Source organism: Trypanosoma melophagium (assembly GCF_022059095.1).
Source record: "Trypanosoma melophagium isolate St. Kilda chromosome Unknown ctg35segment0, whole genome shotgun sequence".
Lineage (NCBI taxonomy): Eukaryota > Euglenozoa > Kinetoplastea > Trypanosomatida > Trypanosomatidae > Trypanosoma > Trypanosoma melophagium.
In genome coordinates this window covers 23,496-48,126 of record NW_027125172.1, presented here as the reverse complement: position 1 = coordinate 48,126, position 24,631 = coordinate 23,496, and the positions used below count along the sequence as shown (strand labels likewise).

Below are 24,631 nucleotides of genomic sequence, written 5' to 3'. Positions count from 1 at the left end.
ATGAAAACAAAGAATCAACAACACGAAAGAAAAAAAAAAAGAACCCCTTCAAACTCGAGACACACACCGAGGTAGGCACTTCATTGGTATCCAAGCACCAATAGTTCCATCAATATAACATCCTTTCATTCAGACATCATCATTTGTTGTTTTTTTCCTTTTTTTTTCTTACCTGAATACATCATTCCAATATTAGGGTAACGGGTTTTCCGTGTGATTACGGAAATTCTCTTTTTGCTTCTTATGTTTTTTTTTTTCTTGAGTCTGCGTATATTTTTCTCTGTGTGAAGAGCCAGCTGCCCTTATAAGCAAACATCGCTGGAAGGAATGTTAAGAAAAAGAAAACACAAACACGGTGGAAATAAGGACATAAACAACAGCCCAGTAGTAGACAGAGAGACACGGAAGAAGACACAGAAAAATAGATAAATAGATAAATATAAACGGAAACAAATAAGTAGCGCGAGAAAGAAAGAAAAAGAAAAAAAAAAACAAAGGAAAGGGGAAAGGGAAAGGGAGGTGAAACCAAAATCAAAGAGGCACAAATAAAAAAACAAAAACAAACAAGGAAAAAAAAAAAGAAGTGCATAGGGAGAATACTCCTCTTTTTTTAAGAAAAAAGAGGATACATATTATATTTATTCCATACTTTGCTTGTGCCCTCTGCAATTCACCTCTTTATACCACTTTATTTTTCTTGCTTTACATTTTTTTCTTTCCCATCATCTTATTCCATTTGATTTAAGAATACCGCTACTACCACCGTTATGCAACTCTCTTTTTTCTCCTTCTATTCCTATCTATCTTTCTCTCTTTCCTCTTTATTTTCTCTCCTTTCTCTTCTCTCCATCTCCTTTTTCGTCCTCTTCCTCCGTGTTTGCCACCGAAATCTTATAGTTTACATTCAGTATTCAGTCCAGAGAGCGTACCCTTTTCTCTCTTCTTTCTTTCTGCCTCTTATTCTTCTATTTTCTTCTCTGCTCAGTACTCTTGTGCGGCGGGTGCGTTACGCAGTGCCAACTCCGTGGCAGCCTCATCTTCCTCAACGGCCTGTCGCATGCGGCGCAGTACATTCTTTTTCTCCTGCACTTTACGCTCCTCGTCCTCAACGTAACGCATAGAGCGATCCACAAAGCGACCGCGTTCTTCCACAGATCGTATACCGCACTCCTGCAGTGGATGCACAAACGGCTCCCCTGACCGATCATACTTCGCACGTACACCTTCTTCAACACTCTGGAAGAGTTGTTCGCCAGCATCCTGTGTGGCGTTAAGTGCGTTGATCACACCAGAGACACCCTTCATTTGCTCAATAAGGTTCTCAAGCTCCACACGGTAGTTGTTCATGTTTGGATCAAGACTTTCCATGGAGGAGTTGCGATTATGTTCCATGAGTCGCGCCTGTCGCTCAAGAGTGTCGAGACGGTGTAACTTCTTCACCGTAAGATCACTGCAGCAGGAGACGAACTTGCCATATGCATCCATGAAATCCCCAGCCTCAATATCATTCAGTTTGTTCATAGCCTCACGAAGACCCTTTCTTGGCATACGGGTGATCATATCATCAATATATGACTGTAAGGTGGGCACAAGCGATTCAATACGGTCAAAGTATTCAAGACACTGCAATAATCGGCGTTTCTGCTGTTCTTCCATATTCACAAACTCATTATATGATGTTATACGTTCCTCTTCAGCTTGCTTCGCTCGTGCATGTTTCTCAACAAGTGATTTCTGCTTGTCCATCAAATTACGTAGTTCACGGGCCTTCTGAAGCAACTCGTCAATCAACTTACGCTTATGTTGTACAACCTTGCGAAGCTCCGCATCTGATTCTCTCTCACTCTTACGGTATGCATCCGAGTACTTTTGGTGATTACCATCCTCCTCAATACGCTTCTTATCACAGTTACGAATATCATCACGAATGTCATTGCGTCGCGATCGTAGAGCATCTCCAAATTGCTGAACCGCCTTCTCTGCGTCTTCTTGCAGTTCATCCATTTGTGCAGCAAATCCCATTTCCTGGGCGACAATATCATCGCCGAGAATACGTTGCATGCGTTTTGCAGCGACTGCCACAAACTCATAACGTACGGCGATGAGTTGACGATGGGTACGTTCCACTTCCACCACATCTCCTCCAGCGACAGCGCGTTCATGAGCACTGATGGCTTCATCCAACTTTTGTTGTGCCTTATCCCGCTCCACGTCGAGTTCAGAGAGTTCCTCACGTAGTTCAGCCATGAGATCCACGTATTGTATTTCGTACAGTGCCCCCAATACATCAGCGAGATCGCGGTTGAGGTCTGGTGGCTGGTGTGGTTTCAGTGTGGTGAGGTTTTCCCGCATTAGCAGAAAGCGGCCACGTGGGATTTGTGTTGGTGAATCCTGAAATGTATGTAATATGTTCTGCACGCCTGTGACATCAATTGGTGGACGCGCCACGATCTCCGCAATTTCTTCCCGTGTGACGTGTTGATCGCAGTGCTGCATCAGTCGTTCTTCTGTCCACCCGCATGGGGCCTCGTGTTTGTAGCGTTCGTTCAGTTCATTAGTGGCATTCACGAGATCCGTGCCGCGCTCTGCGAGTGGCATCAGTCTTCCTTCTGTGTACATCACGCAATTCTCCGCCGTGGCGATGGCGTTTTCAACGAGCTCAAACAATGCGGCCAACGCGCGGTGGTTTTCCGCTTCTTGCGCCTCCCGCCGCGGGTATTGGGGCGGCACGAGAGCACAGTTATCACGGTAGATAGCCATGGTTTAGTGGAGTATACTTGTTCTTGTTCTTGAGCTTTTCTTTTTTTTTTTTCGATCTCTTCTTCTTGTTGTGTTTCGGAGTTTTCCTTTCCGTTTTTGATATGTTAGCTGTTCCGCTTTATTTCTTTTTCGCTACAATCTCTCCTTCTCTGTTTGGCTCAAATAGTTTGTTCCTTTTCTGTTTTCTCTTCGTCTTCCCTCTGTGGAGTCTGATTGATGGAACACAATCCCCATGAAAGTAGCGAGAGAATGAGTGGAGAAGAACAACAGCAGCAGAAATATGTAATAATAATAATAATAATAATAATAATAATACATTAACGGATAAACAACGAAATAAAAGAAAATAAACGCTGAGATGGCGGACATACAATAAAATAGTATAAAACAAAGAAAAACTCAAGCAAGAGAACACATGCATCCATAAATACCACATAATTCCAAGAACCAAAACAGAGAAAAAAAGTCACAGCTTTGGAGTACTACTACATCTTTCTCTTTTCGCCAATAATTCCACAATCAGCAGCAATGAAAGAAGAAAGAACAAAAAGAAAAGATTTTAATAATATAAAAAAAAAGTCTTTTCATTTTGATGCATATTGTAAAAACAAACACACACACACACACATACATATATATATATATATATATATATATATACGTGAAGAATCGCACTCCATCACCGTTGTTTTTTACTTTCACGCTCCCGCAGGGCTTTTGTCACTAGTTGATCATCAATAACTTGTCGTTGATGGCAAAAGTACCTCAGAAAAGCAACTATAATCGCTAAAAAGAGTGCTGAAACAATAACAGCGACTGCAATGAGAAGAGGATTCACTGGTTGATTATATTCATAGTGTTCAAGTGGTGTTGGAATGTCATCAAACGTAATCCACACACGAGCACAGCGATGCTTAAAGGGAACTCCCGAACTTGAAAATCCAATCTCCATATACATTGTATTTCCAGCGACAAACTCATCACTAATTGAATTCAAGTCCAGTTGAACCGTATGGATAGTATAATTCGCTGTACTTTCAAAGAACTCACGTAGAATTGACACGTTTGATAAGTCCTTTATTTCACTTCCACTCTCAATCAGTTCTGGGTGCGAAAACGGGTACACAATGCGTTCAAAATATCCATCCTTCATCAGTGGGTGACCTGAATGCAATCTAAATGCATAGGGATTATGTGATTCAGTTTTTACAGGAAATGCAAAAAGAGCTTCAGAGATTCCTAGTTCTTTATATGTCCCAGGAACACCTTTATTCAATACAGTATATACCTGATCCTCTGGCACCTTACCGAACACAACAGTCCGGTCATGTACTGCAACAAAATTTAACATTTCATCATTATCCGCCCATCTGTAACTAATGTTAACAGAAAGTTTAAGTGTTGCATGCCGATGAACTCGCAGGCAGAAATCACTTTCACTTCGCTGATCAAAGCCCAGAGAATTGTCTTTAATTTCATCACGACAAATAAATTCATCACTCAAACGCGGTGACACCATTAACAACCTCGGAGTACACACCCAAGTTCCTTTTATTCCTTTTATTGTCCAAGCGGCACTGGGTGGACAAATACACACTTCCGCAGTACCCTCAGGGTAAGTACACGAAGTCCGTTGCTTAAAATCCTTTGTAGCGTACGTTGAACCCGGCACCTCTACTCCATTACAAGTAAAAACAGTGGAAATAGGGACTGCCACTACACCCTGTGAACAACTTTTCACTGGGTTCGTAGTCTTGGCTTTGGGGTTGTTTAACTCTTTTAGTGACTTATCCGGCACATTTAATTTTAAATCAGAGACTTCCAATGTATCTCTGAGATTACTCCGCTGATATAAGGTATATGTTCTCGTCTTTTTTCTTTCACTATCTTCAGGGCGTATATTTTGATACGTTAGAGCTTTTAACTTATCCATCCATCCCTGTAAATCTCCTCTTTCGACAAAGCTCTCTACAAGGGAATTTACAACTTGAGCCCAGTGAATAGCTTTATTGACTACATCGCTATGTTCCTCTATGCCCTCCTTCTGCTTCTCCTGCTCGCCACTCACTTGAGAAAGAAGGCATAGTAGTATGATGGAAACTACAGCCAGAACCCTTGTGACCTGTGTCATGTGAGAGTTTATACGTACAATAAACCTTAACAAGACTAAACCCTCTTTAATCAATCGTGTGAAGAACAACACGACCCCTTTCAAAGTAAGAAAAAAAAAAGAAAAACACACATATAGTACATACAAGTACTGCTTCTTTTCTTTTAATCAATCGGTCTCTCTCTCTTTTTCTATTTCTCTTTCTCCTCCCCCTTTTCTCTACATACGTATACGCAAGTCACTGGCATTCCCGCGGAACGTACGTGGGAAACCCCCTCTGCCTGCGCTTCTTCAATAATTCAATACCCCACAACAACCTCCACTCGATGGTGAGAGAAACCATAAGAATAGTGTACAAGAGGAAAATCCACAAGAAGAACAAAAAGGCACAAGACACAGACACTGCGTCAGACACATATGTGTACACACTCAAGTAGACATAGAAAGCCAATATATATATCGGCTATAAAGGAGAGAAAAATAAAAAAAAAAGAGTGCAACGATCCATCCTTTGAAAAAGCCCCTCTTTTTCACCATCTCTTCCCTTTAACTCTATAATTTGTCCCTCCTCTTCTTTATCTCACTTCCTTCACCTCTTTCCCCAATCGCTCAGCCTCTGACATTCCCTCACTAAGCACCGCCGCGCGTGTGGCGAGTGCCTCTTCCTTACATATCTCCTCCTGCATCCACGCCCGTCTCGCGGCGAGCAACAACTGCACATCAGAGGGAATTTGCATGGCCGTCACACCGGCGATCGTCATTCCAAGCAGCGGCAGCGGCGTGAAGAGACGCGAAATCACGCGGTTTGTTGTCATTCCACTCACCAGCGACTGCACGGGATCGGCGTAGCGGTATCCCCGCAGTGTGAGCCAGCTGCCCACACCCAGCCAGCCGCACTGCACGGCGACGGTCCACGCGGCGTGTGTGCGGGCAGTGTTGTACACCAATTGCCGTTCCTCGTGCACGGCGAAGCGGCGTTGGGCCTCTTCCATGCGGCGCACGTACACCGGCGCAATTGCCAGACGCTGCGCCATTGCGGGATTGGCGATAAACGGCGAGTCTGGCGGCGAGTGCACGTCCCAGTCAATGGTGCTGGCCACCGATGGCTTGTCGCCCATTTGGCCTTCTTTCTCCTCAGTGGATGGTGTGTCTAAATTGTGCTTTGGATTTGGCTTTCCTTCTCTCCAGTGGGTTCCAACTGGGAGGCAGAAAGAAACAGAGAAAGAGAAAGAGAAAGAGAGAGAAAGTGAAGGAATGAGGTTCTCCCGATGGGGTACATATATGTTTTCTTCCTTTATATATACACAAATGAGGGTGCAAACAAAAAAAAAAAAAAAACGTTTACATGCTTCTATGCGAATATTTACTAAAAGAAGTATATAAAACCTATTTGTTAATAATAATAATAATAATAATAATAATAATAATAATAATAATAATAATAATAATAAAAGAGCAGTACACAACCACAAAGAAGAAGTGTACTGTTGCGCTCTCACCCACCATCTTTAGTTTTATCTATCTTTCGCTTCTTGTTTTTTCTTTTTCACAAAATTAGTAAAGGTCTACTTATTAGACACACACAGTCGTTGGAGCAAAATAACCAGACGAGAGTGTGTAGAGAAAGATGGGGGAAAAAGCAGTTTAAAAAATGTAAGTGAGAACAAAAAAAGAAAAATATATTGCATCAAGCCTATTTACGGAACACCCCCTTAAACGCAGAAAACGCACATGCCCAACGAAGATATCTCCAATAAAATAAGATAAAAAACGCTTCTCCAATACTTTCTTCTCTACACAAATGACACCATCACATGTATCATCTGCAACACACAAGCCGGAAATGCAAGCACAGGAGAACAATCAAAGAAGTTTAAGACGCCGTAATAGACACACATTGACGAAATCACTGTCAATTACAAATTATTTCACTGAAATAGCTTCTATACCACAAGAACGAAAAAGAATAAAACGAAAATTTCTGTTGCTCTTCTCAATAATTGAGAAACACCAGAAACAATTCGTCCCTGTATTTTTGTTTTCTACAGCATAGAAAAAGTTGTTGTGTTCAGAGTGTATACATTGAGAAAAAAAAAATCATCACGAGAAAAAAAGACAAAAAAAAGGTAAAAAGATCAGTAAAAAAAAATTCTGCCCCTTCAAAAAAAAAAAAAAAAAAGGGTTTGTCACCGCCCTGCCTTTTCTACGAGAAAGCGATACTGCTTTCGACGGGATTCTTCTGGTTTCTTTGCTTCATTCATACATGCATAGAGGGTCTCCGCAGTTAAACGCTGGTTCATATGGTTTGCAAAGCGGGCGAGTCCCCATAAATGGTCATTGTTTAATTTTTCATTATTTCCTTCGCCTTTTATTACAGATGGTGGCAATACCCCAAGAGTACTGATAACGTGAGTACTGTTCAATGAAAGGAGCTGTGGAGGTCTTAACCGAGGAGTATTTCTTAAAAATGGTTTGAGACGCTCATAAAGTGCATGACGACGTGTTTCACTGATATCCGTGTCATCCCAACGCAGTAACTTTCCCTTCGTATCCGGTTTGATATAATTCTCTGCAATGTCAAACTCTACCATTTCAATAGGTAAAGATACAGATCCATCTTTTTTACACCTTTTAAATAATCGAAATGACTTGAGAATATTTGTAGATGCTCCACAAGAACTGTCATGTATTAAAAGGAGAGTATTTTTCTCTAAAGTTTCTGTGTGTTTTTGTTTTTGTACATGAACAAGTAATGGTGCCGTCTCAAGTGGTGGAAGCCACAGAAACCACGGGGCAAACCGATCAGAAGTTCCATATAGAGAACTTCGAAATGTCATATAAGGTAATGGTAAATTAACTTTATGCATATTGTTCAGAAGCTCCGCTGTAGCATCACGCAACTCTTGAAGAATAGGATGTGAAATAGCAAGAAACATATCACCATTTTCTTCTTCAACATCTTCTGTTGTATTGAAGAAGTAAATCATCCAGTTATTTTTCGTAGCCTCAAGCCCTTCTGGGGTCATATCCATTGCACGTATCACACCATTGGCGTAAAATGTGTACACCTCACAGTTATTTGCTGTACCTTCCTTAGAATACCGCCATACAGAGAAGCGCAATTCCTCTATTAAGGCAGGTGCTTCATCAGCGGCAGCTGTTACAAATTTAATACGTGGGTCTTCAAAACTTGCGTGTACTGCATTGAATGCGGCTTTTTCACACTTGTGTTCATTACTTCCATCCTTTTCCCCAAGTACAACTACAACCACAAGTCGTTTATCAATTTCTTCCTTTGTTTTTTTAAAAGATGCACGTTGTACGCGTTTGTGTACATCCGTGTACGATTGACGAAAGTGATTTTGATACACTTGTTGTAGATTCAAACCCGTTACACGAGTAAGAGATGATGATGTGGGACCTCCATCTCTTACAAAGTCTACCAGTCGCATACCAAAGGAGTTACTCCACATACGGTGATCTGATTTCTTGCTTGGGGCTGGAAAGTAGAGAATACGTGCAACAAAGTCTGAAAGAGATGCACCTCTCTCCCCGTTTGTTAACAATTGTGCTCTATCTAGTGCTAGAACTCGCACAGTGTTTTTAATTGGTAGCAAATTTAGTTGTTCAATAAAAGCTCTTGGTAAACCATTTTTTTCATTTGCTCCCATAAAGCGCAGAGAATCTGGCTGGAGTTGTTCTTCATAGATAACTTCTGGCGCATTCCAGTTAACCAGTCCATTTGTTTCAAATTCTTCTTCTTGCACAAAGAATGTTGGGCGTACAGCGCCCAACATCTGTCGTAATTCAATTGTTTCACTAAATAGTATATCTTTTAAAGGTGAGGAGAGACGACTCGCTTCGTACCCTGCTCCCTTGCAGATAATAAGTGCCAGGTGATCAAAGCGCCGAAGCACGGCACGAAGATCATCATAAGAACTTAGTTGAAAATTTGAGTTACTGTTGGCAATAACAAAGTCACTTACATGTTTTAGAGATACAGGACCCCCATATGATTGCATTTTCTGCATACCTTTTCTATAAAAGAATATAGAGGGTGATTGAAGTGTGTGCTGGAATGTACTACTTCCCAAAATATCACTGCCGTCAAAGTCCACCGGCCGAATAGCGGCTATTATGTGTGCTGGAGGTGCAGAAATTTTAGGCTTTGGCCATTGGAAGAGATAATAATTTGAACATCTTGAGAGAGGCGTATTTTCATCAATCTTAAGCAAACCTTTAAATGCGTTGCGACGAAGAGAAGCAACATGTGATATAGAAACATTGACAGCAGTAATGCGATTCAATACTGTGTCAGGAATATCCTCTTTTGGGGTATTTTCAAACATTTGTAGTTCAATACCCAATGTGTGCAAAATATCAAGGTACTTATCAGCAGCATAGTCCCAATCGTTAAAGACCAATAACAGCATTTCATCTACAGACCTAACACGTTCCACTTCGAGCAATCCTTTATTATCCATATCAATAATTCCATCGTAAAAACGCAGTTGTGCAGAATTACGTTTGACACTTTGAGCGTAGTATTCCAACAGCTGTGAAGCTTTCATGTGACCAGCAGCACGTTTTACTTTACTCGTGTCATAAAACCGTGTAACAAATCCGCTGACAGTCCTAACATTTTCTCCATCCTTTGAAACATAAGTCTGAGTTAATACTGCACGCAGGCAACGAGCATCTGAGTTTTGGATAAGTGCTTTTTGCGTAGCTCGAACCTGACGACCCTTTAATTCCCCTGTACAATCACCTAATTTGGAGTTTATGGAAACACGGTTTGTGGCATCATGTTCTCCTGTTTGGACAACATTATTATCTTGGACGGTATTATCTCCTTCATTTTGACGAAACAGTAAATTTTTCCGCGCAGCGTCACCTGGGCTACGACTGTGTGATACCAGTATTAAAAATGCTGCACTGTAAATCAATAAAATCGCCGCCAACCATTTAGCAAGTCTCACCCTGCGTCCCCGTTGAAACATACGTCCCGATTTACAAACTAGTATAGTATTTCACGAAAGTTCTTCTTTTCTTCTTCCTATTAATTCCTTTTTTTTTTTTTAAACACTCTCTTTGCAACGTAATAATCTATCTTTTTAATTAGGTTGTTTTCCCTAGATTCCCAGTCCAGTGGAAAGAGCACTTTTAAACAAGAACTACTCACACCAATTCACACAATCACAGAGAAATACAATCCAAAAGAGGGGAAAAGAAAACTAATGTAGCACAGCTAAAAATAAAATAACAATATCAATCAGAAACACACACACAAAAAAAAAAAACAATAACAACTATAATAACAATAACAAAGCCTGTTTCCTTCTCCAGTGAATACATGTACACAGAGATGGAATAAATGCATCTATGTATTTTGATAAGAATAAATGGGTACACATCCCTATTTATGAGGAATGCCGACTCACCTGACTCTCCACATCCTGTTCCGCAGTAGTGAAAAGCCATCCATCGCCACTAGTACGTGCACGCTTTCGTGATTGGCCCAATGAGGCACGTGGTAATGCGGCGGCAGCAACTGGTGTGGCGTAGTTCGCGTGTAGTTTCCCGCCAATATTTGCTGCCGTGATGACACGCGCTGGTGTTAATTCCTCCACAAGTGATAGCGCCGGCGATGGTGTTTCGTGTGCGCCAAGCTCCTGCTGTACGGTTAGCATAACACCCTTCAGCGCCGTGTTGTCTTCACGCAGCAACTCCAACTCTTCCATCGTCTCGTGGTAGGCACGGAGTAATTCAGAGTACGCCTGACTACACACATTAGCCCGTTCCTGTGCTTCCTGTACTGTCCATTGCAAACGGTCCGTTTTCTCTACTTGCTGCATCTCATCAAGTGCGGCGCGGCGCTGACAAATGATCTCGTGCAACATCGCCTCGTTCTCCGCGATGAGTTCCCGCACGAACGGCTCACGCAGCACCTCTAAGGAGACGGACACACTAGCCCCTCCCACACTCATCGCATGCGGAAGAGCGCAGTATCTAATATATTCCTTGGCTTTGTATATATATATATATATATATATATATATATAGAGAGAGAGAGAGAGAGAGAGGGAGAAAGAGAGAAAGAGAGAAAGAGCATAGGAAAAAGGAAAAAAAGAATTATATATGACGATGTGAGTTTCACCCGAAACATTTCATGTGATGCACTCCATGAATTAAAGAGAAAAAGCATCACATGCACACATGAATATCCCCTTTCCTCTTTCTCTTTCTCTCCTCTACTCACACGAACACACACGGATAAAAAAAAAAAAAAAGCAAGAGAAGGAAAGACAATGAGGAACAAAAAGACACATCCCACGAATGTACTTTTCTCAGGGTTAGGATGTAGTGCCAACGAATACACTAAACACATCCTCCACACTCTTGGCGCGGCGAAACACACGTTCACGTCCTACCTTCATGTACACAGTACCATTGTCGAGATACACAAACACAGAAGGCCCAGCAGTACCTTCGTAAATGCGGAAAACTTTGTGCCCATGTGTTGAACGAGCTGTTGTCTCTTCGAATAGCAATTGTCTATCCTCTGTAACAGCTGAGAGAATAGCTGTTGTAACCTTTCCGTTTGACTGCTGAAGCATTGATAAGTATTTTTTCTGTTGTACCGTTGCGTTTCCTCGTCCACTCACAACTCCAAGCTCAGCATGGGCGAGCGACTCCACCACAATGAGGGCACGGTAGCTTGCGGTGCACCACAACGGCAAAAGATACCTTACTCCTGTAGTACTCATACTACTACCACTACCACTACTACTAGCGGTATTATTATTATTATTATTATTATTATTATTATTATTATTATTATTATTAGTAGTAGTAGTAGTAGTAGTAGTAATACTATTAGAACTATCATTTTGCTTCCCCCACCGTATCCACGACCTTGCCAAACGACAAAGTGGTTCGGCGATACCCTCACGCACATCTTCTGTTACACCTGCACGGGGTAATGATGAAGCAAATGCCGTCTCAACAGGAATAAGAAAAGCATCAAAAAGTTGTTTTGTAAAGCCTACTACACGTTGCAAACCCCATGTAGTAGGCATGGATTGTTGACCTAATGCCAAATACACTCCTACAAGTACAACATGTTGCACAAGCTGCTTGGATCCACGACGAAAGTCTAGAAAGTTCTCGGTAAGGTACATGGGAAGTAATTTTGTTGCAGCACGTTCTACTGGTGTGAGAATATTAGTGGCAGCAAGAGATGGAGATACATACAGGACGATGTATGGAATCAGTGAAGGAAACAAGAGTAACGCAGAAAGTTCTGGTGGTACTACCGAATCAAGTTCGGTGTTGGGCAAGTGGCATATAACTCGCACAATCTGTGCATCCATAGACTCTGCATCCTCCTCTGGTAGTCCTGCCCTGGCTTTGCGGAGTTGATCCAGAAGCTCATCTGTGTGTGGGTCGTGCAGGGTCGGTAGTTCGCTTGATGTGGTCATTTCCTCCAGCATCGCCGTTTGTGTGGCCGCTGCGGCCGCCACGTTGTGCGCCAAGTCGGCGAAGAGGCCGGCGAGCAACAGCGACTGTGCGAGTGGGGCGGCGTCGGTCCAGACGGCTGCGGCGGGAGTGTTGTCGGCGCTGCGCCACTCGTGCTGGATGTGGGCAAGGCCGTCCACGACGCGGCGGAGCAGCGGGCAGGCGCGGCGGTGGCGGCGGCGTTTTTGCATCGCGGCGGTCTGCCGTTGCGTTTCTTCTCGCAGCCGCCCGGCGACGGCGTTTGTGGCGTCGATGAACCCCGCGGCGTCCGACAGGCGGCGGAGTCCACGCAGTGCGGCATCCAAAGAGGCGGAGGGCGGCAGAACATCACACATCTGAGAGTTAGACAGATATTGAGATTGGATGTGGGGAGTGCGTTCGTCAAACAGCAGTTGGGAGCGCTGCAACACCCGCGTCGCATCGCTGAAGAGCGCGTCCACCTCGCGACGGGCAAACATCTGGCTAATATATATATATATATTGGTATGTGTGTATAGAGTGAGAGAAGGGGAAAGAGGTATTAAAGGGAGAGTGAGGCAGAAGAGTAGAGTGCGCATTGCTGTTGGGGTGTTTATATTAACCGCGCATTGTTAGCATGGCAAATGAGGGATATAAAGAGAAGAACAAAAATTGCAACTAATCCATACATAAAAATACAATAGAAAAAAGTACCAATTCAAAAAGGTAAAAGAAAAAAGAAAAAAAACGTGCCAAACAGTGAGATCCTCTACCAATAGAAGGAATACCGTACTACCATACAATTAGATGGTTATCAGACCTGATTTCGCTTTGCCACAATACACTTTAGTAAAAGTACGCCAAACCCCATTTACAAACTTCTCTCTTTCTTTGACTGTTAATGCTTCTACTACCACTACCAGAGGAAATATATTTTCTGCAGGTCGTAGTTTTTTTTTAGAAAGTGCCAGTAGCAGCATATGCAGTATCAGCAAAGTCAAAATGGAGAAACTTAACAACAGCCGCAAGTGACTTTGCTCTCTCCTCGTTTCCAATTGAGACCCGTAAAAACACCAGTAGTTTTTTTTTTTTGAGGGGTCTCTGGTGCACCACCTACCCATTGAGGCTTGAATAACTTACAATCTCTTCATACAATGGCGAAGAAAAGCGATGATTCTCATAAAATATAGAGCATACAAGAAGAGATAGTAACGCAAAAATATGTGTTAACCAAAAGAAAGGGGAAATATATATATAAACCCCTAACGGCAAAACACATTACGAAACATCCGTCTGATGTAGTAGGAGAAATAGCAACAATATTAACTCATAATCGAGACAAGTTGGTATCGGTGAGTTTAACATCATATAACAAAGGTCTCTTAACACATCGACCGCTCTTCTTCATGGAACAATAGAAACTCTGATTTAGTGGTAATAATGTGAAGCACAGGATGTGAATAATAATAATAATAATAATAATAATAATAATAATAATAATAATAATAATAATAATAATAATAATAAACCTACTACGGACGAAGAACACATCCCTATTTTCAAGATAGTTACAGAGGAAACTATCAACAGGTCTTCTCTTTGCCTGAATTTCTAGAACGCTTACTCCATTCTTTTCTTTTTTCTCAAAAAAAAAAAAATACTGAGTAAAACTTCCTTATTTATTTCAGTGAAAGCACACGTAAATGGCAAGAAGAAATGCACTGATAAAAAGACCCCCACCAATCATTGAACCTCCTGTTTCTTCGCTACACATGAAAAAATGGTCTGGGAGCTTCGCGCACAACAAACCTGAAAACAGGAGTACAATAGGATTCATAAGAACAAGGGTAAAAGTAGTCGTCAAACCAAGTACTACAAGTGCATTTTCTCTCACGATACACTGTGAGACCAACATCACACCCCACAAGACTGAGGCGGCTATATAGCAAAATGAAGCGTAGTTCAAGAAATGCTTATGTTCCTCTTTAAACGATTCTCGTAATCGGATATTATTTGTCAAAAGTGGCACATAATGCTGTCTCCAAGGGCGTCCATTTTTATACCAAATATCTGTAGAATCTGGTGGTTCCTCCGTTGCAACACGTGCATAATTTACACTGCATTGATAACTAAATCTTCCAGTTTTCTGTGGTCGATGAGCCGCATTTGTGTAAACAGCATCTGGATACAACCTATCACGTTCCTTCTTAACACCTTCATATATTAACTCTGTAACTGCCACAACTTGAGGACGGCCAAGTAAGGCACACCATGCACCAGTGCTGTTGCCGATGGGATCAAAACCCAGTGCAGTACGTGTCCCAATATTTTTAGTTACCATTGCTTCTGTATCATTAAAGATAGCTGAATTGTACATGCTATCAAAAAATAAAAATACATAGCACATAGTTTTATTCGCTTCATCCCGTTTTGAAATACAATATGGAAGAAATACCTTCTCCGTAGGATCCATCGTAAGGGGACGCCAACGCAAATCATTAAGCATAGCTGGCAGATAAGCAAAGGATGGCTCAGTACGCAAATCAACTACACTACATTCCGCATTCATTGTGAGATCTATCTCTGTACCATCAAGAATATGCCCATTACTCCGCACACGCGACATTGCTAGGGCTGACATTGTGCCAAACATACACCCGGTAAGTAACAAAAATAATCCCCATGCGAGAAGACGCATCATGTTCTGTTTCTCCGATGGTGATGCTGCACCACCAAGAGGAATAATCACAATAGTAATTTCTAGTATTACCATCACCAGCATAAGTGTGAATGTTACACCACCAACTAACTCATCACTAGTTAATACAGTTGAAAAAAAACCTAAAAAGTATGAAACAACAAAGTTAGATGCACAAGCAACAGCGCTAAGAACGGCAATGGCAATACACCACCTTACGTGTCGTGCTGTACCCATAAATTCCTCACGCCGTTGTACCGCTTGAATTTTTCTACGTTCTCGAAAATATTCTGCTTGTGAAACAATTTTTGGTTTTACTACAACTTTACGGATATAATTTGGTAAATCTTTTATACGCCGTCCCCAATCAATACGACGAAAATATGTCCAATGAGGTGCATAATTTGCATAGAAACGCCAGAAGCGACAAGTGTGACTCACCTGTAGGATTTCACGCATATCCACAGCAATATACAACAAAATAATACACAACACTTCTGCATTAAAAGGACCAGTTTGTTCTGGTACTACCACCCCTCTTCCTGACCTATGTGTATGGTATGAAATACATGAACGAAAACAAACAACATCTGCAGGTCTACCACTAAAAGTAAACCCAGGTGTATCATCACCACGGTAATGCACTGAAAAACCACTAATCTGTCGTGATGAACTAGTGAAACCAGTGGTATCTGTTGTTGTTAAATCATCTGTTAGACTAAGCCAGTCACGATCATTATATGTTCCCACTTGTGGAGGTGACTCAGATGCTACATGACGTGTCACCATATGCACACGCCTTGTACGCTCTACTGCATTTACATCAGCTGTTGGACTTGCGAGAGTTTCATCATACGCTACACCAATGCTGTCTAAAGAGTTTCTATCAGCGGATCGCGTCCAGTATTCCATACCCACAACAGTGGAATCTACACTTCTAACACCTTGCTTCTACGGTTAAAATACTTTTTCCCCTCTTGGTCACTTGCTTATTCGCTGTTTTTTTTTCTTTTGTGCGCCTCATGATAGAAAATTGCAAAGGAGTACAAAAAAAAAAAAATCAACAAAGGGAAAAAAAAGATAATGAAGGTATGCAGATTTACACAGATGAATAAGTGAATGTTTTCTTTTACGTTTGTAGGTATGCAATGTATACATACACATGTATCTGTATATATGCACCCTTCCTTTCTCTTTCTTTTTTTCTGTCTCCGAAACGTCCAATAAGCAACAAGAGAAAATCAACAAGAATAAAATGTCATGGCAGAAAGTAAAAAGAATATAATACTTCATACTTCTACCCCTTGGCATTACTCACACATTCTGTGGAGGAAACACCGTGGAACCAGCAAAACGTTCCCGCTCCAACCGCTCCCGCTGCTCCCGTAGGTGTTGCAAGCCCTCTGGTACACCAATAACAAACTCACCCGGTCTTCCCTTTCTGCGCACATCTGTTAACTGTGCAATGCGGCGGCGCAGCCCTTTACTCCAAAGCCGCGACGCGATGTACGACTTTTCATCTCTGCTGCGTGGAAAACCGAAACGCCACATCCATGCCGCCTCTAATCGTGCCTCCTCTTCCATTTCCATTTCTTTTTCATTATTTTTCACATTCTTCTTCTCTGGGAGGTGCTTCTCGCCAAATGTTTGTGAAAATTTTTGGAGACCGTGACCAAATGGGGCTTCCTCAACGCGATCAACATTGTTATCATCATCATCGTCTGTGGTGTAATCCCATTCCCTCATTTGGCGAGACTCAATACGACGCATTGTTGTCTCACCGTCTTCTTCTCCAAGACCCACACCACTTGCTGCTGTCTGGGAAAAGATACAACCACGTTGTTTGTAATCACCATAGTTAAGTGTCAGCTCCTCTGATGTATTAATAGAGCGTGATGCGACGATAACGACACCTGTACCGGGTCGGTACTGGTAAGCCACATTTGCATCACGTGCAGAATGATTCAACATGTCAAGGAACGGTACCAACGCCACCTGCGGTCGTTGTCGCCGCTGCGGCTGCAGATTTACCGATCGGGATCGCACCATAAAGTGTGACCATCTCAGTTGTTCCATAGTACGTTCTGTCACCTCGCTGTCCTCGTCTTTACAGCTGCCCGGACTGACACATGTGAGGAGTGATGTGAGTGCATTTCTCTGGAGAGATTCCTCAAACTGCAGTAATTGTTGTGCAGCCAGTGACGTAATGTGGCGACGTGGTGCATTGGCCGCTTCGTGTTGACGCTGCGTCAATGGGTGACGCACTCCGCGGTGAAACGCCGTCATTAACGCTTGCGATGCAACTACTTCAGTCTGTGGTTTCCCAACATTTTCAATGCCATATTGCTCGGCGGCTTGTAGCATCAGCTCTGCTGAAACAGCTGGTGCATTCGCATCCGCCTCTGGTAATGCTGCTGTATGTTCGCCAATGCGCAGACGGCGTTGCAGTGGTTCAAAGGGAACTGTTCCCAATTGTTCTTGCAGTAACAACATTCCTATTGGCGGCACACGCGGTGGAAGGCATGCAGCCCAATCTACCAGTGGATGTCGGACACCACCATACTTGAGTGCGTACACGGCAAGTGTTATCAGCAACGGATCGCGGGTTGAGAGAAGAGATGGGTCACCAGGAATGCTAGACAAACACCGTTGTAACTCGGTGAAACTAGCCAGAGAAGACTGAGCCGTAGCACGTTGTAGAAACTGAGCGGCGTGTTCACCGTGCAGGATGTGAGATTCAGGCACTACACAAAGTCGTTCACCTCTACAGATGTCACGTTTTGCCACTACACATCGCACTTGCGTTTTCACTCCATTGCCTTTACTCGCCGGATGTGAGCGCAGTTCCTGTGATACTGCATCACTGCGTACTCCTAGTCCACTTACCCACACACCTAAAGACAGTACAATTCGGCATGAATGCATGCTGCTCCTTATATTCTTCTCCTTCTCAGGATACCGTCACTGGTACTGCTGCTGCTGCTGTTACGGTAAGAGAAACAAGTGATGAAGAATGGACTATCGCCACAGAAAAAAAAAGAAACACTTATTAGTAGGGTATAATAATAATAATAATAATAATAATAATAATAATAATAATAATAATAATAATAATAATAATAATAAAGAAACAAAAAGGGATGATGCGTTAAAATCAGGATGAATGTTAATTTGACGTTCTCTCTCTTTCCTTTTTTTTTTGCGTACCCCCGCCACCTCCATCTGAGGAATTCCTGCAATTTCTCTCAATCTCCTTTACGAGAAAAGGAATTAAAAAAATTGTTTTCGCATATACCACTACAAGATCATCTTTTTCACGATTTAGTGCAGAAAAAAAAAACGTATACAAAAGCACAGATCCTATAGATAAAATATACACTTAACCTGTTTAACACTTTTATATCAGTTGAATGACGTTCTGGTCAGAAGACCATAACGCAGAGAGACAAGCTGCACGTTCACTGCTCCTGTAGGTGTTTTCCTTCCTCTTTTTTTTGTCCAAACTATCCTCGACTTGGCCCCCGATTTGCTTGTCTTCTTTTATTTCTTTCCATTCGCCCCACCCTTCCAGTTTCGTTTTTTTCTTTTGTTATCGTACAAAAATAAATAAAAAAACAAGCAAACAAAGAGGAAAACTAACAACCACAACAACTCCCTGAGCTATCCTTACACATAATCCACGGTCAGGTCATGATCGCCCATGTCAGTCTGTCGCTGGACCTCCTTCTTCACCCGTCCCTCCTCACGTGCCCGTTCGCGTGCCCGCTTGAGCTGCAGATTGAACTCCCGCTCCTCCTGCTGTTTGCCGAGCAGTTCCTCCACGCTGAGGCCCTGACGGCGGGCCTCCTCCTCGAGAGCCGCCTGCTGCTCCTCCACCGCCCGCGTCTTGATACCCACCGAGACGCTCTTCTTCAGCGCGACGATCTCCTTCTCAACGTCCTTCAGGCGGGCCCCCACTCGCATGCCGGCCTCCTCCCACAGACCCGCCGGCACTTCGGCCTTCTCCTTCAGCAGCGTGGACAACTCACGCAGCGCCTTCAGTCGCTCCGCGCTCATCGTTCGGGTACAAAGCAATCAAAACACGTCTACAAGAGGAAATATATCACGAGAATTGAGGGACAGGAAGGAAAATGCAATGAGTATACAAAGTGAAAATAAAAAGAAACAGAAAAGGAGAAGAAGACGGAGAAACAAAATAATAATAATAATAATAATAATAATAATAGTAATAATAAAAAAAAAAACGGAATACAAAGCTGAATATACAGACCGAAGCAAAAAAAAAAAAAACACTCCCCTCCCCTCCCTCCTCCAAAAAAAGAGAAGATTTACAAAAAATTGATCTACAGACTTATGCAATATATAACGAAGCATGTTTCTTACTAAACAAACACTGATAAGGGAAAACACAATGTGTCACACGGTTTTGGTAGCATTGTTTTTTCCAGGTGTTTCTTCACTCCGGCGTTCTCGTAAAAAAACGTCAATTGGAGTGATGCCAACTTCCTCCAGTAGCTCCTCAAATGGCCTATCGAGGTATGATTCCCAATGAACGTTAAGAAGGCATGGGATGTGTCGGCCATTATGCCGCTGATCAGGGGCATTCAGCTCCGCCCATTCATAATACAGTGACATATTTCGCATCTGTTGCGTGCTAAGAGATGGCATACCACCAAGCACGGCGAGGATCCCCAGCGGGAGATGTGTATGCCGCCACTCCAGAAGCTTTACCGCAAGTTCCTCTTCCACCGTACGACCACAACCAGTACAGGCATGCAAAAAGTCATGCGTCTCACGGTAACGCCGCATTACATACGCAAGTGTTGGGTCTGCAATATGTTTAACAGGTGCACGACCGCTTGGTAGAAAATGATTATAATTCATATAAAGGGAGTAACGATACCCAAATGTACCTGGGGCTTGTTGATTGGCAAACTTGAGTGTCTCATCTGTAACATATGGCTGATTCTTTAAGATCATTCGACCGCTGCGTTCTGCCATCATGGTCTGTTTCATATGCTCTAATGCTAGTGATGCAGTCATCTCGCCAACAGCAGCAACAGCGTCGCCATTTGTAGGATCCCAAATAGCAGTTGCGCTGGCGGTAAGAAAGGATGGCAGTGATTTGGCAGCACCGGCGATCCCGCCAATAAACTTCATACCTGGTGCTAGCATTTATTGCTAAAATAATGCACTGAAGAGGCAAGATAATGAAATAGTAAATAAAAAAATAAGGATAAAGAAACGTTGATAATTAAAAGATCAGCAATGGTAGAGAAAACCTCAACGGTAAAGAAAAAAAAAAAAAACAGACAAGAAAACCAAACAACAACAACAATAAAAAAAAAAAAAACGCATATTGTTTGCATAAATTTAGACGTGGAATATCTGGAAAGTCAGAAAGGTATGAAGCCAAGAGGGATGCAATGGGTTTCATTCATCTCTCTACACACCGCCGCTATCCCGTAGAAATGTCATTGTTGTAATGAGCCACTCCCGCTCAGACACACAATTATTTACACCCACCAATTTCCAACCATCATTTAACAGCAATTCCGTCACAACACGGCGGTCGCCATTTACACTACGCGAGAAGTCCCCAGTCCACCAACGCTGCTGTTCACCACCTGTACCGCCTACTCCTGAATTTTTTACAAGAAACTGCTCCAGCAAGTACCGCATCTTTACCTTTGAATTGAGTTGCGCTGCCACATCGTCAGAGCACAGTAAGCGGCAACTAACAATATCAGAACCTTTCGCATCGCCAAACCGTTTAAAGTGTTCCCAAATCTCCACATATGTCACCTCCTTCGCAAGTCGCCGAGCTGTCAGTCTCAGCATTCCCCTCCTTTCAATCACCCTCCTGTTATACGCAAAAATAAGAGAAAAAAAAAACAGAAAAAAAACACACGATCCTATACTGAAAAATTCAAAAAAGAAACGAATGCGGAATAAACGTTTGGGATCATGATAGAAAACAAATAAAGAAACAATCCAAACTTCTCCTTTACACGAGGTGAATGTAACTGAAACTCATTGTAGAAAAGCAATGATTTCGTGAAAATATTGTCACCACTGGCGATTATTCAACCCGTGTCTCCCACGACCACCACCGCGCCGTGGACGGTGTCCACTCATGTAATGCCCGCCATTAAACGGAATTGCACCGCCATCGAAGAAGACTTCTTCTGGGTCCACGTACTCATTTTCATCAAAACCATATCCGTATGGATCCTCAAGGTCGTCGGTGAAGTCTGTAAAATCTATATCAGGAGACTCTGCATAATAGTAACCTCTTTGTCTCCGTTGTGCTGGACGTGGTGATCGCCTATTATCTTCACTCCAACGATTAAATTCCGCGACAACATCAGGTGTTTTCTTCCCTAATGCGTTGGCGATAAATTCGAAACTTTTCCCGTCTTGATACATATTTACCATCGCATTTAGATCTGCATCAGGCCACGTTGTTGTCTTCCGGTGAGTACTACCCTTTGGTCGACGACGGTTCTCATCATGAGACTTTTTCTGTCCACTTTTTGACGTATCTGAGCCATTTTGATGTTGATAATTATGATTATGATGATTATGTTGATGGTTTTGCTGTTGGTAGTTTTGACGCCGTTTACTTTCATAAGGAGCTCTCCGCGCATGCCCCTCACCCCCAGCCTGTCGACGCATCTCATCCCACATCATTTCATAAATGAGAGGGTTGAGATCCTCGTGCCACGGCTGATATGGTTCATCACTTGTGGTGTAGTAAGCATGTGAACTGTTGCTGTTTTTGTTATTGGAAGAAGGCCGATAGCTACCAGGTAGTACACCGCCCGCTTTGTGAAACCGACTTATTGTGGCGTAGGCGTTGTTAATATTAACCATGCGTTTAGACGCGTCAGTCGCACTCCCGCCGTTAACGTCGGGGTGATGTTGTTTCGCAAGTTCTACATATCGTTTCTTCACATCTTGAAATGGAGAGGAAGTGGCGACGCCTAGTGCTGCGTAGGCACTTCGAACTTCTTCTTCTGATGGCATTTGCGTAGCTGTTCGTCGCTGCTGCAACAAAAGAGCCCCACAGTTGGGGAACCCAAAGATACCCCTGAATGCAGTTCTACTACGCATACCTCTTCAAGGGAAACAACTGCACTTGTTCGTGAAGAAGATAAATAAAGAGAGAAATAAGGAAATAATTAAGAACACGTATGCGTATATATATATATATATATATATAGGGGATGCCAGAGGAAAAAGAAGCAAGATAAGACGTACCTCGATTAAAAAATAAAAAAAATGAAAGGTATCTTTAGAAACAATGTACCTAATTTGCTTAAAAGAGAGAGAAATAGTACCACACCACATATACACATAAATACATACAAGAAAAAGACAACAATAATGCCAACTGAAAAAAAAAAAACATAAATAAAATGATATGCTTTTCCCATTAAAAAATGGAAATAACAATCGTAATAACGAAATAACAGTAAAAAAAAAAAAACAAAAGTAGTTAGAGATCCTCATCGACGGCTTGCTCTCTCTTTTTAATCCATTCGCTAAACCCACCACTGAAGTAGGTTGCTTTTACGAAACCAAATGTATTTACAACTTCTACCGCTGTTGCAGCTCGGCCATTTCGTTGGTCGTAGAAAACCAGTTTATCACTTTTACGGGGCATGCGTGAGTTGTACCTTCCTCTAAATTCACTTTCGCTCATTCGAAATGCGCGACGAATTTCTGATAACGGGATGTGGAGAGAAAACGGTATAGTGCCGTACTCTTCCACCTCAAACTTATCCCGCACATCAACAATGAATACATCACTGTTTTTTCTCTCTTTTTTGCTCCTTACGAGTGCTTCCATTTCGAAGAGGTTAAGCACTCTCGAATCTTCCAAACCTTCAAAAGATTTACTTTGACCCATTTTTAACTTTCAATCTGATAAAATATAGAAAGGAGAAAGAAAAAGAAAAGGAAAAAACCAGTGCGGAAGCACGAAAAAAAGTAATAAAAAAATGTATGGAAAGATAAAGAAATAGAAGGGGGAAACAAAAACAAAAACAAAAAAACGGTGGAAATAAAAGCAATGGTAGAAAAAGATAAAATAGGATAAGCGCATCAATTCGCACTTTGTTCAATATAAGGCGGAAAAACGTTCGCAAAGATCTGCCGTTGTATTTAAATGAAGACGCTAATAACTCCTCTTTTTCTTGTTGCGCCTTCTCAATATTTTCTTTTTGCATGATTTTTTTTTTTTGCTTCTAACGTTCTCCGAGTGTGGTCTAGGATTCAGTAGCTCTTCAAGAAAGTATAATGAAGAAGTCTCCTTTCATCAACATGCTTGTTTTTTTTCTCGATTAATTGTTTACAATATACCAACTGTCAAGAGAAAAGATGGGAGCAAAAAAAATCTACGGTGTTTTCTTTGGTTTTGTGTCTTCAGCTGGAAAAGATTTACTGTAGCAGTTTTCCCACTCAGAAAAGCTGCCTGGAAAGTTTCTTGTACCGCTATAACCAAGTCCCTCTGCAATCTCTGTTGCGATGGATGATCGCACACCATGCGCGCAGTAGAATACCATTTGCGTCTTCCCTTTTTGCGGTTTTGGAACACCAAATGTTTCCACAAACTCTTCCTCGTCCACGTCATCGCCTAAAACCACTTCGAGCATCTTGAGAGGTATATTCACTGCTGTTGGAATCACACCCGTTGCCGCGACCTCACCTGTGGAGCGTACATCTACGAGAAGTGTGTTCTCTACAGCCGGACTGCCGCCAAGCTTCGCCCGCACCACCGCCGCCACCTGCTCTGCAGTGACGTGCATCTGCAGAAACCGAGTTAGGCCAAACATTTCCTTTCGGTGCGAAAGGAAAGTAAAAGAGAGGAAAAGGAGGGGAGGGGGGAAAGGTAAGAAAAAAAAAGAAAGAAAAAAAAACCCATAAATAAAATAAAACCCGGGTAACTTTTTTATGCCTTTCGTTTCATTCCGGTTTAATTGACAAATATAAGACTGTGAGAAGATGGGGGAAGAAGAGCGTGGACCTGTGACATCACATCTTCTGTTCACTCCTTTGAGTATTTTGACCACTCATCCCAGCCTCCAGGATAAAATTTTGTTCTTTTATACCCACAATGCACCGCTACATCCGATGCCTTCGCTGCACGAGAACCCGCCTTGCAGAATACTATCAAGGTATCACCTGGCGGTGGCTTAGGGGCATCAAAGTGTTGTAGGAAATATTCCTGTTCTCTCTCCAACGCCTTTTCCAGCACGCCGAGTGGAACATTAATTGATAGAGGAATCGTACCACTAGCCTTTACTTCTTCTGTTTCACGTACATCGATGAGATTTGTACCACACATATGACCCTTCAGTTTACTGGAAACAATAGCCTTCATGGATTGGTAATTAAGGTGCTGCATGATGCCACGTCTATTACCTTGCCTGTCAAGAAGAAAAGAGAAGAGAAGATAACACATAGAAACACTAAGAGACGTAACCAAACTCAGAGAGAAAAATAAAAAAAACTAAATGAAACAATAGAAAAAATAAAATAAAAAATAAAAATAATAACAGTACCAGTAATAATAAAAAGAA

The 24,631-nt window shown here is 42.3% G+C and overlaps 15 protein-coding genes across 15 annotated transcripts; all 15 read right to left on the bottom strand.

Moving 5' to 3' along the window:
- Positions 1-981: 981 nt before the first annotated feature.
- LSM04_001350 (Paraflagellar rod) lies at positions 982-2,760 on the bottom strand (the record flags this gene model as incomplete). Its single annotated transcript, XM_067338592.1, has 1 exon — positions 982-2,760. The coding sequence occupies one exon, from the start codon at positions 2,758-2,760 to the stop codon at positions 982-984; it is 1,779 nt and encodes a 592-aa protein (XP_067188626.1).
- A 679-nt stretch (positions 2,761-3,439) lies between these two features.
- On the bottom strand, positions 3,440-4,891 carry LSM04_006228 (uncharacterized protein; the record flags this gene model as incomplete). The annotated part of the gene is made up of 1 exon (XM_067338591.1): positions 3,440-4,891. The coding sequence occupies one exon, from the start codon at positions 4,889-4,891 to the stop codon at positions 3,440-3,442; it is 1,452 nt and encodes a 483-aa protein (XP_067188720.1).
- A 554-nt stretch (positions 4,892-5,445) lies between these two features.
- LSM04_007761 (uncharacterized protein) lies at positions 5,446-5,988 on the bottom strand (the record flags this gene model as incomplete). Its single annotated transcript, XM_067338590.1, has 1 exon — positions 5,446-5,988. One exon carries the CDS (start codon positions 5,986-5,988, stop codon positions 5,446-5,448), a length of 543 nt encoding a protein of 180 aa, XP_067188753.1.
- Positions 5,989-7,056: 1,068 nt separating this feature from the next.
- On the bottom strand, positions 7,057-9,870 carry LSM04_000457 (uncharacterized protein; the record flags this gene model as incomplete). Its single annotated transcript, XM_067338588.1, has 1 exon — positions 7,057-9,870. One exon carries the CDS (start codon positions 9,868-9,870, stop codon positions 7,057-7,059), a length of 2,814 nt encoding a protein of 937 aa, XP_067188602.1.
- A 420-nt stretch (positions 9,871-10,290) lies between these two features.
- LSM04_008817 (uncharacterized protein) lies at positions 10,291-10,857 on the bottom strand (the record flags this gene model as incomplete). Its single annotated transcript, XM_067338587.1, has 1 exon — positions 10,291-10,857. The coding sequence occupies one exon, from the start codon at positions 10,855-10,857 to the stop codon at positions 10,291-10,293; it is 567 nt and encodes a 188-aa protein (XP_067188782.1).
- Positions 10,858-11,223: 366 nt separating this feature from the next.
- On the bottom strand, positions 11,224-12,846 carry LSM04_005958 (uncharacterized protein; the record flags this gene model as incomplete). Its single annotated transcript, XM_067338586.1, has 1 exon — positions 11,224-12,846. One exon carries the CDS (start codon positions 12,844-12,846, stop codon positions 11,224-11,226), a length of 1,623 nt encoding a protein of 540 aa, XP_067188716.1.
- A 1,184-nt stretch (positions 12,847-14,030) lies between these two features.
- LSM04_003081 (uncharacterized protein) lies at positions 14,031-15,956 on the bottom strand (the record flags this gene model as incomplete). The annotated part of the gene is made up of 1 exon (XM_067338585.1): positions 14,031-15,956. One exon carries the CDS (start codon positions 15,954-15,956, stop codon positions 14,031-14,033), a length of 1,926 nt encoding a protein of 641 aa, XP_067188653.1.
- A 402-nt stretch (positions 15,957-16,358) lies between these two features.
- Positions 16,359-17,969, bottom strand: LSM04_006509 (SET domain; the record flags this gene model as incomplete). Its single annotated transcript, XM_067338584.1, has 1 exon — positions 16,359-17,969. One exon carries the CDS (start codon positions 17,967-17,969, stop codon positions 16,359-16,361), a length of 1,611 nt encoding a protein of 536 aa, XP_067188726.1.
- Positions 17,970-18,710: 741 nt separating this feature from the next.
- LSM04_000239 (uncharacterized protein) lies at positions 18,711-19,100 on the bottom strand (the record flags this gene model as incomplete). The annotated part of the gene is made up of 1 exon (XM_067338583.1): positions 18,711-19,100. One exon carries the CDS (start codon positions 19,098-19,100, stop codon positions 18,711-18,713), a length of 390 nt encoding a protein of 129 aa, XP_067188598.1.
- A 360-nt stretch (positions 19,101-19,460) lies between these two features.
- LSM04_004444 (Ubiquinone biosynthesis protein Coq4) lies at positions 19,461-20,219 on the bottom strand (the record flags this gene model as incomplete). The annotated part of the gene is made up of 1 exon (XM_067338582.1): positions 19,461-20,219. One exon carries the CDS (start codon positions 20,217-20,219, stop codon positions 19,461-19,463), a length of 759 nt encoding a protein of 252 aa, XP_067188675.1.
- Positions 20,220-20,489: 270 nt separating this feature from the next.
- On the bottom strand, positions 20,490-20,885 carry LSM04_008366 (uncharacterized protein; the record flags this gene model as incomplete). Its single annotated transcript, XM_067338581.1, has 1 exon — positions 20,490-20,885. One exon carries the CDS (start codon positions 20,883-20,885, stop codon positions 20,490-20,492), a length of 396 nt encoding a protein of 131 aa, XP_067188772.1.
- A 228-nt stretch (positions 20,886-21,113) lies between these two features.
- LSM04_008947 (DnaJ domain) lies at positions 21,114-22,160 on the bottom strand (the record flags this gene model as incomplete). Its single annotated transcript, XM_067338580.1, has 1 exon — positions 21,114-22,160. The coding sequence occupies one exon, from the start codon at positions 22,158-22,160 to the stop codon at positions 21,114-21,116; it is 1,047 nt and encodes a 348-aa protein (XP_067188783.1).
- A 385-nt stretch (positions 22,161-22,545) lies between these two features.
- LSM04_008637 (Rhodanese-like domain) lies at positions 22,546-22,959 on the bottom strand (the record flags this gene model as incomplete). Its single annotated transcript, XM_067338579.1, has 1 exon — positions 22,546-22,959. The coding sequence occupies one exon, from the start codon at positions 22,957-22,959 to the stop codon at positions 22,546-22,548; it is 414 nt and encodes a 137-aa protein (XP_067188776.1).
- Positions 22,960-23,446: 487 nt separating this feature from the next.
- On the bottom strand, positions 23,447-23,884 carry LSM04_002216 (Rhodanese-like domain; the record flags this gene model as incomplete). Its single annotated transcript, XM_067338577.1, has 1 exon — positions 23,447-23,884. One exon carries the CDS (start codon positions 23,882-23,884, stop codon positions 23,447-23,449), a length of 438 nt encoding a protein of 145 aa, XP_067188641.1.
- A 212-nt stretch (positions 23,885-24,096) lies between these two features.
- On the bottom strand, positions 24,097-24,513 carry LSM04_005341 (Rhodanese-like domain; the record flags this gene model as incomplete). The annotated part of the gene is made up of 1 exon (XM_067338576.1): positions 24,097-24,513. One exon carries the CDS (start codon positions 24,511-24,513, stop codon positions 24,097-24,099), a length of 417 nt encoding a protein of 138 aa, XP_067188701.1.
- Positions 24,514-24,631: the final 118 nt, after the last annotated feature.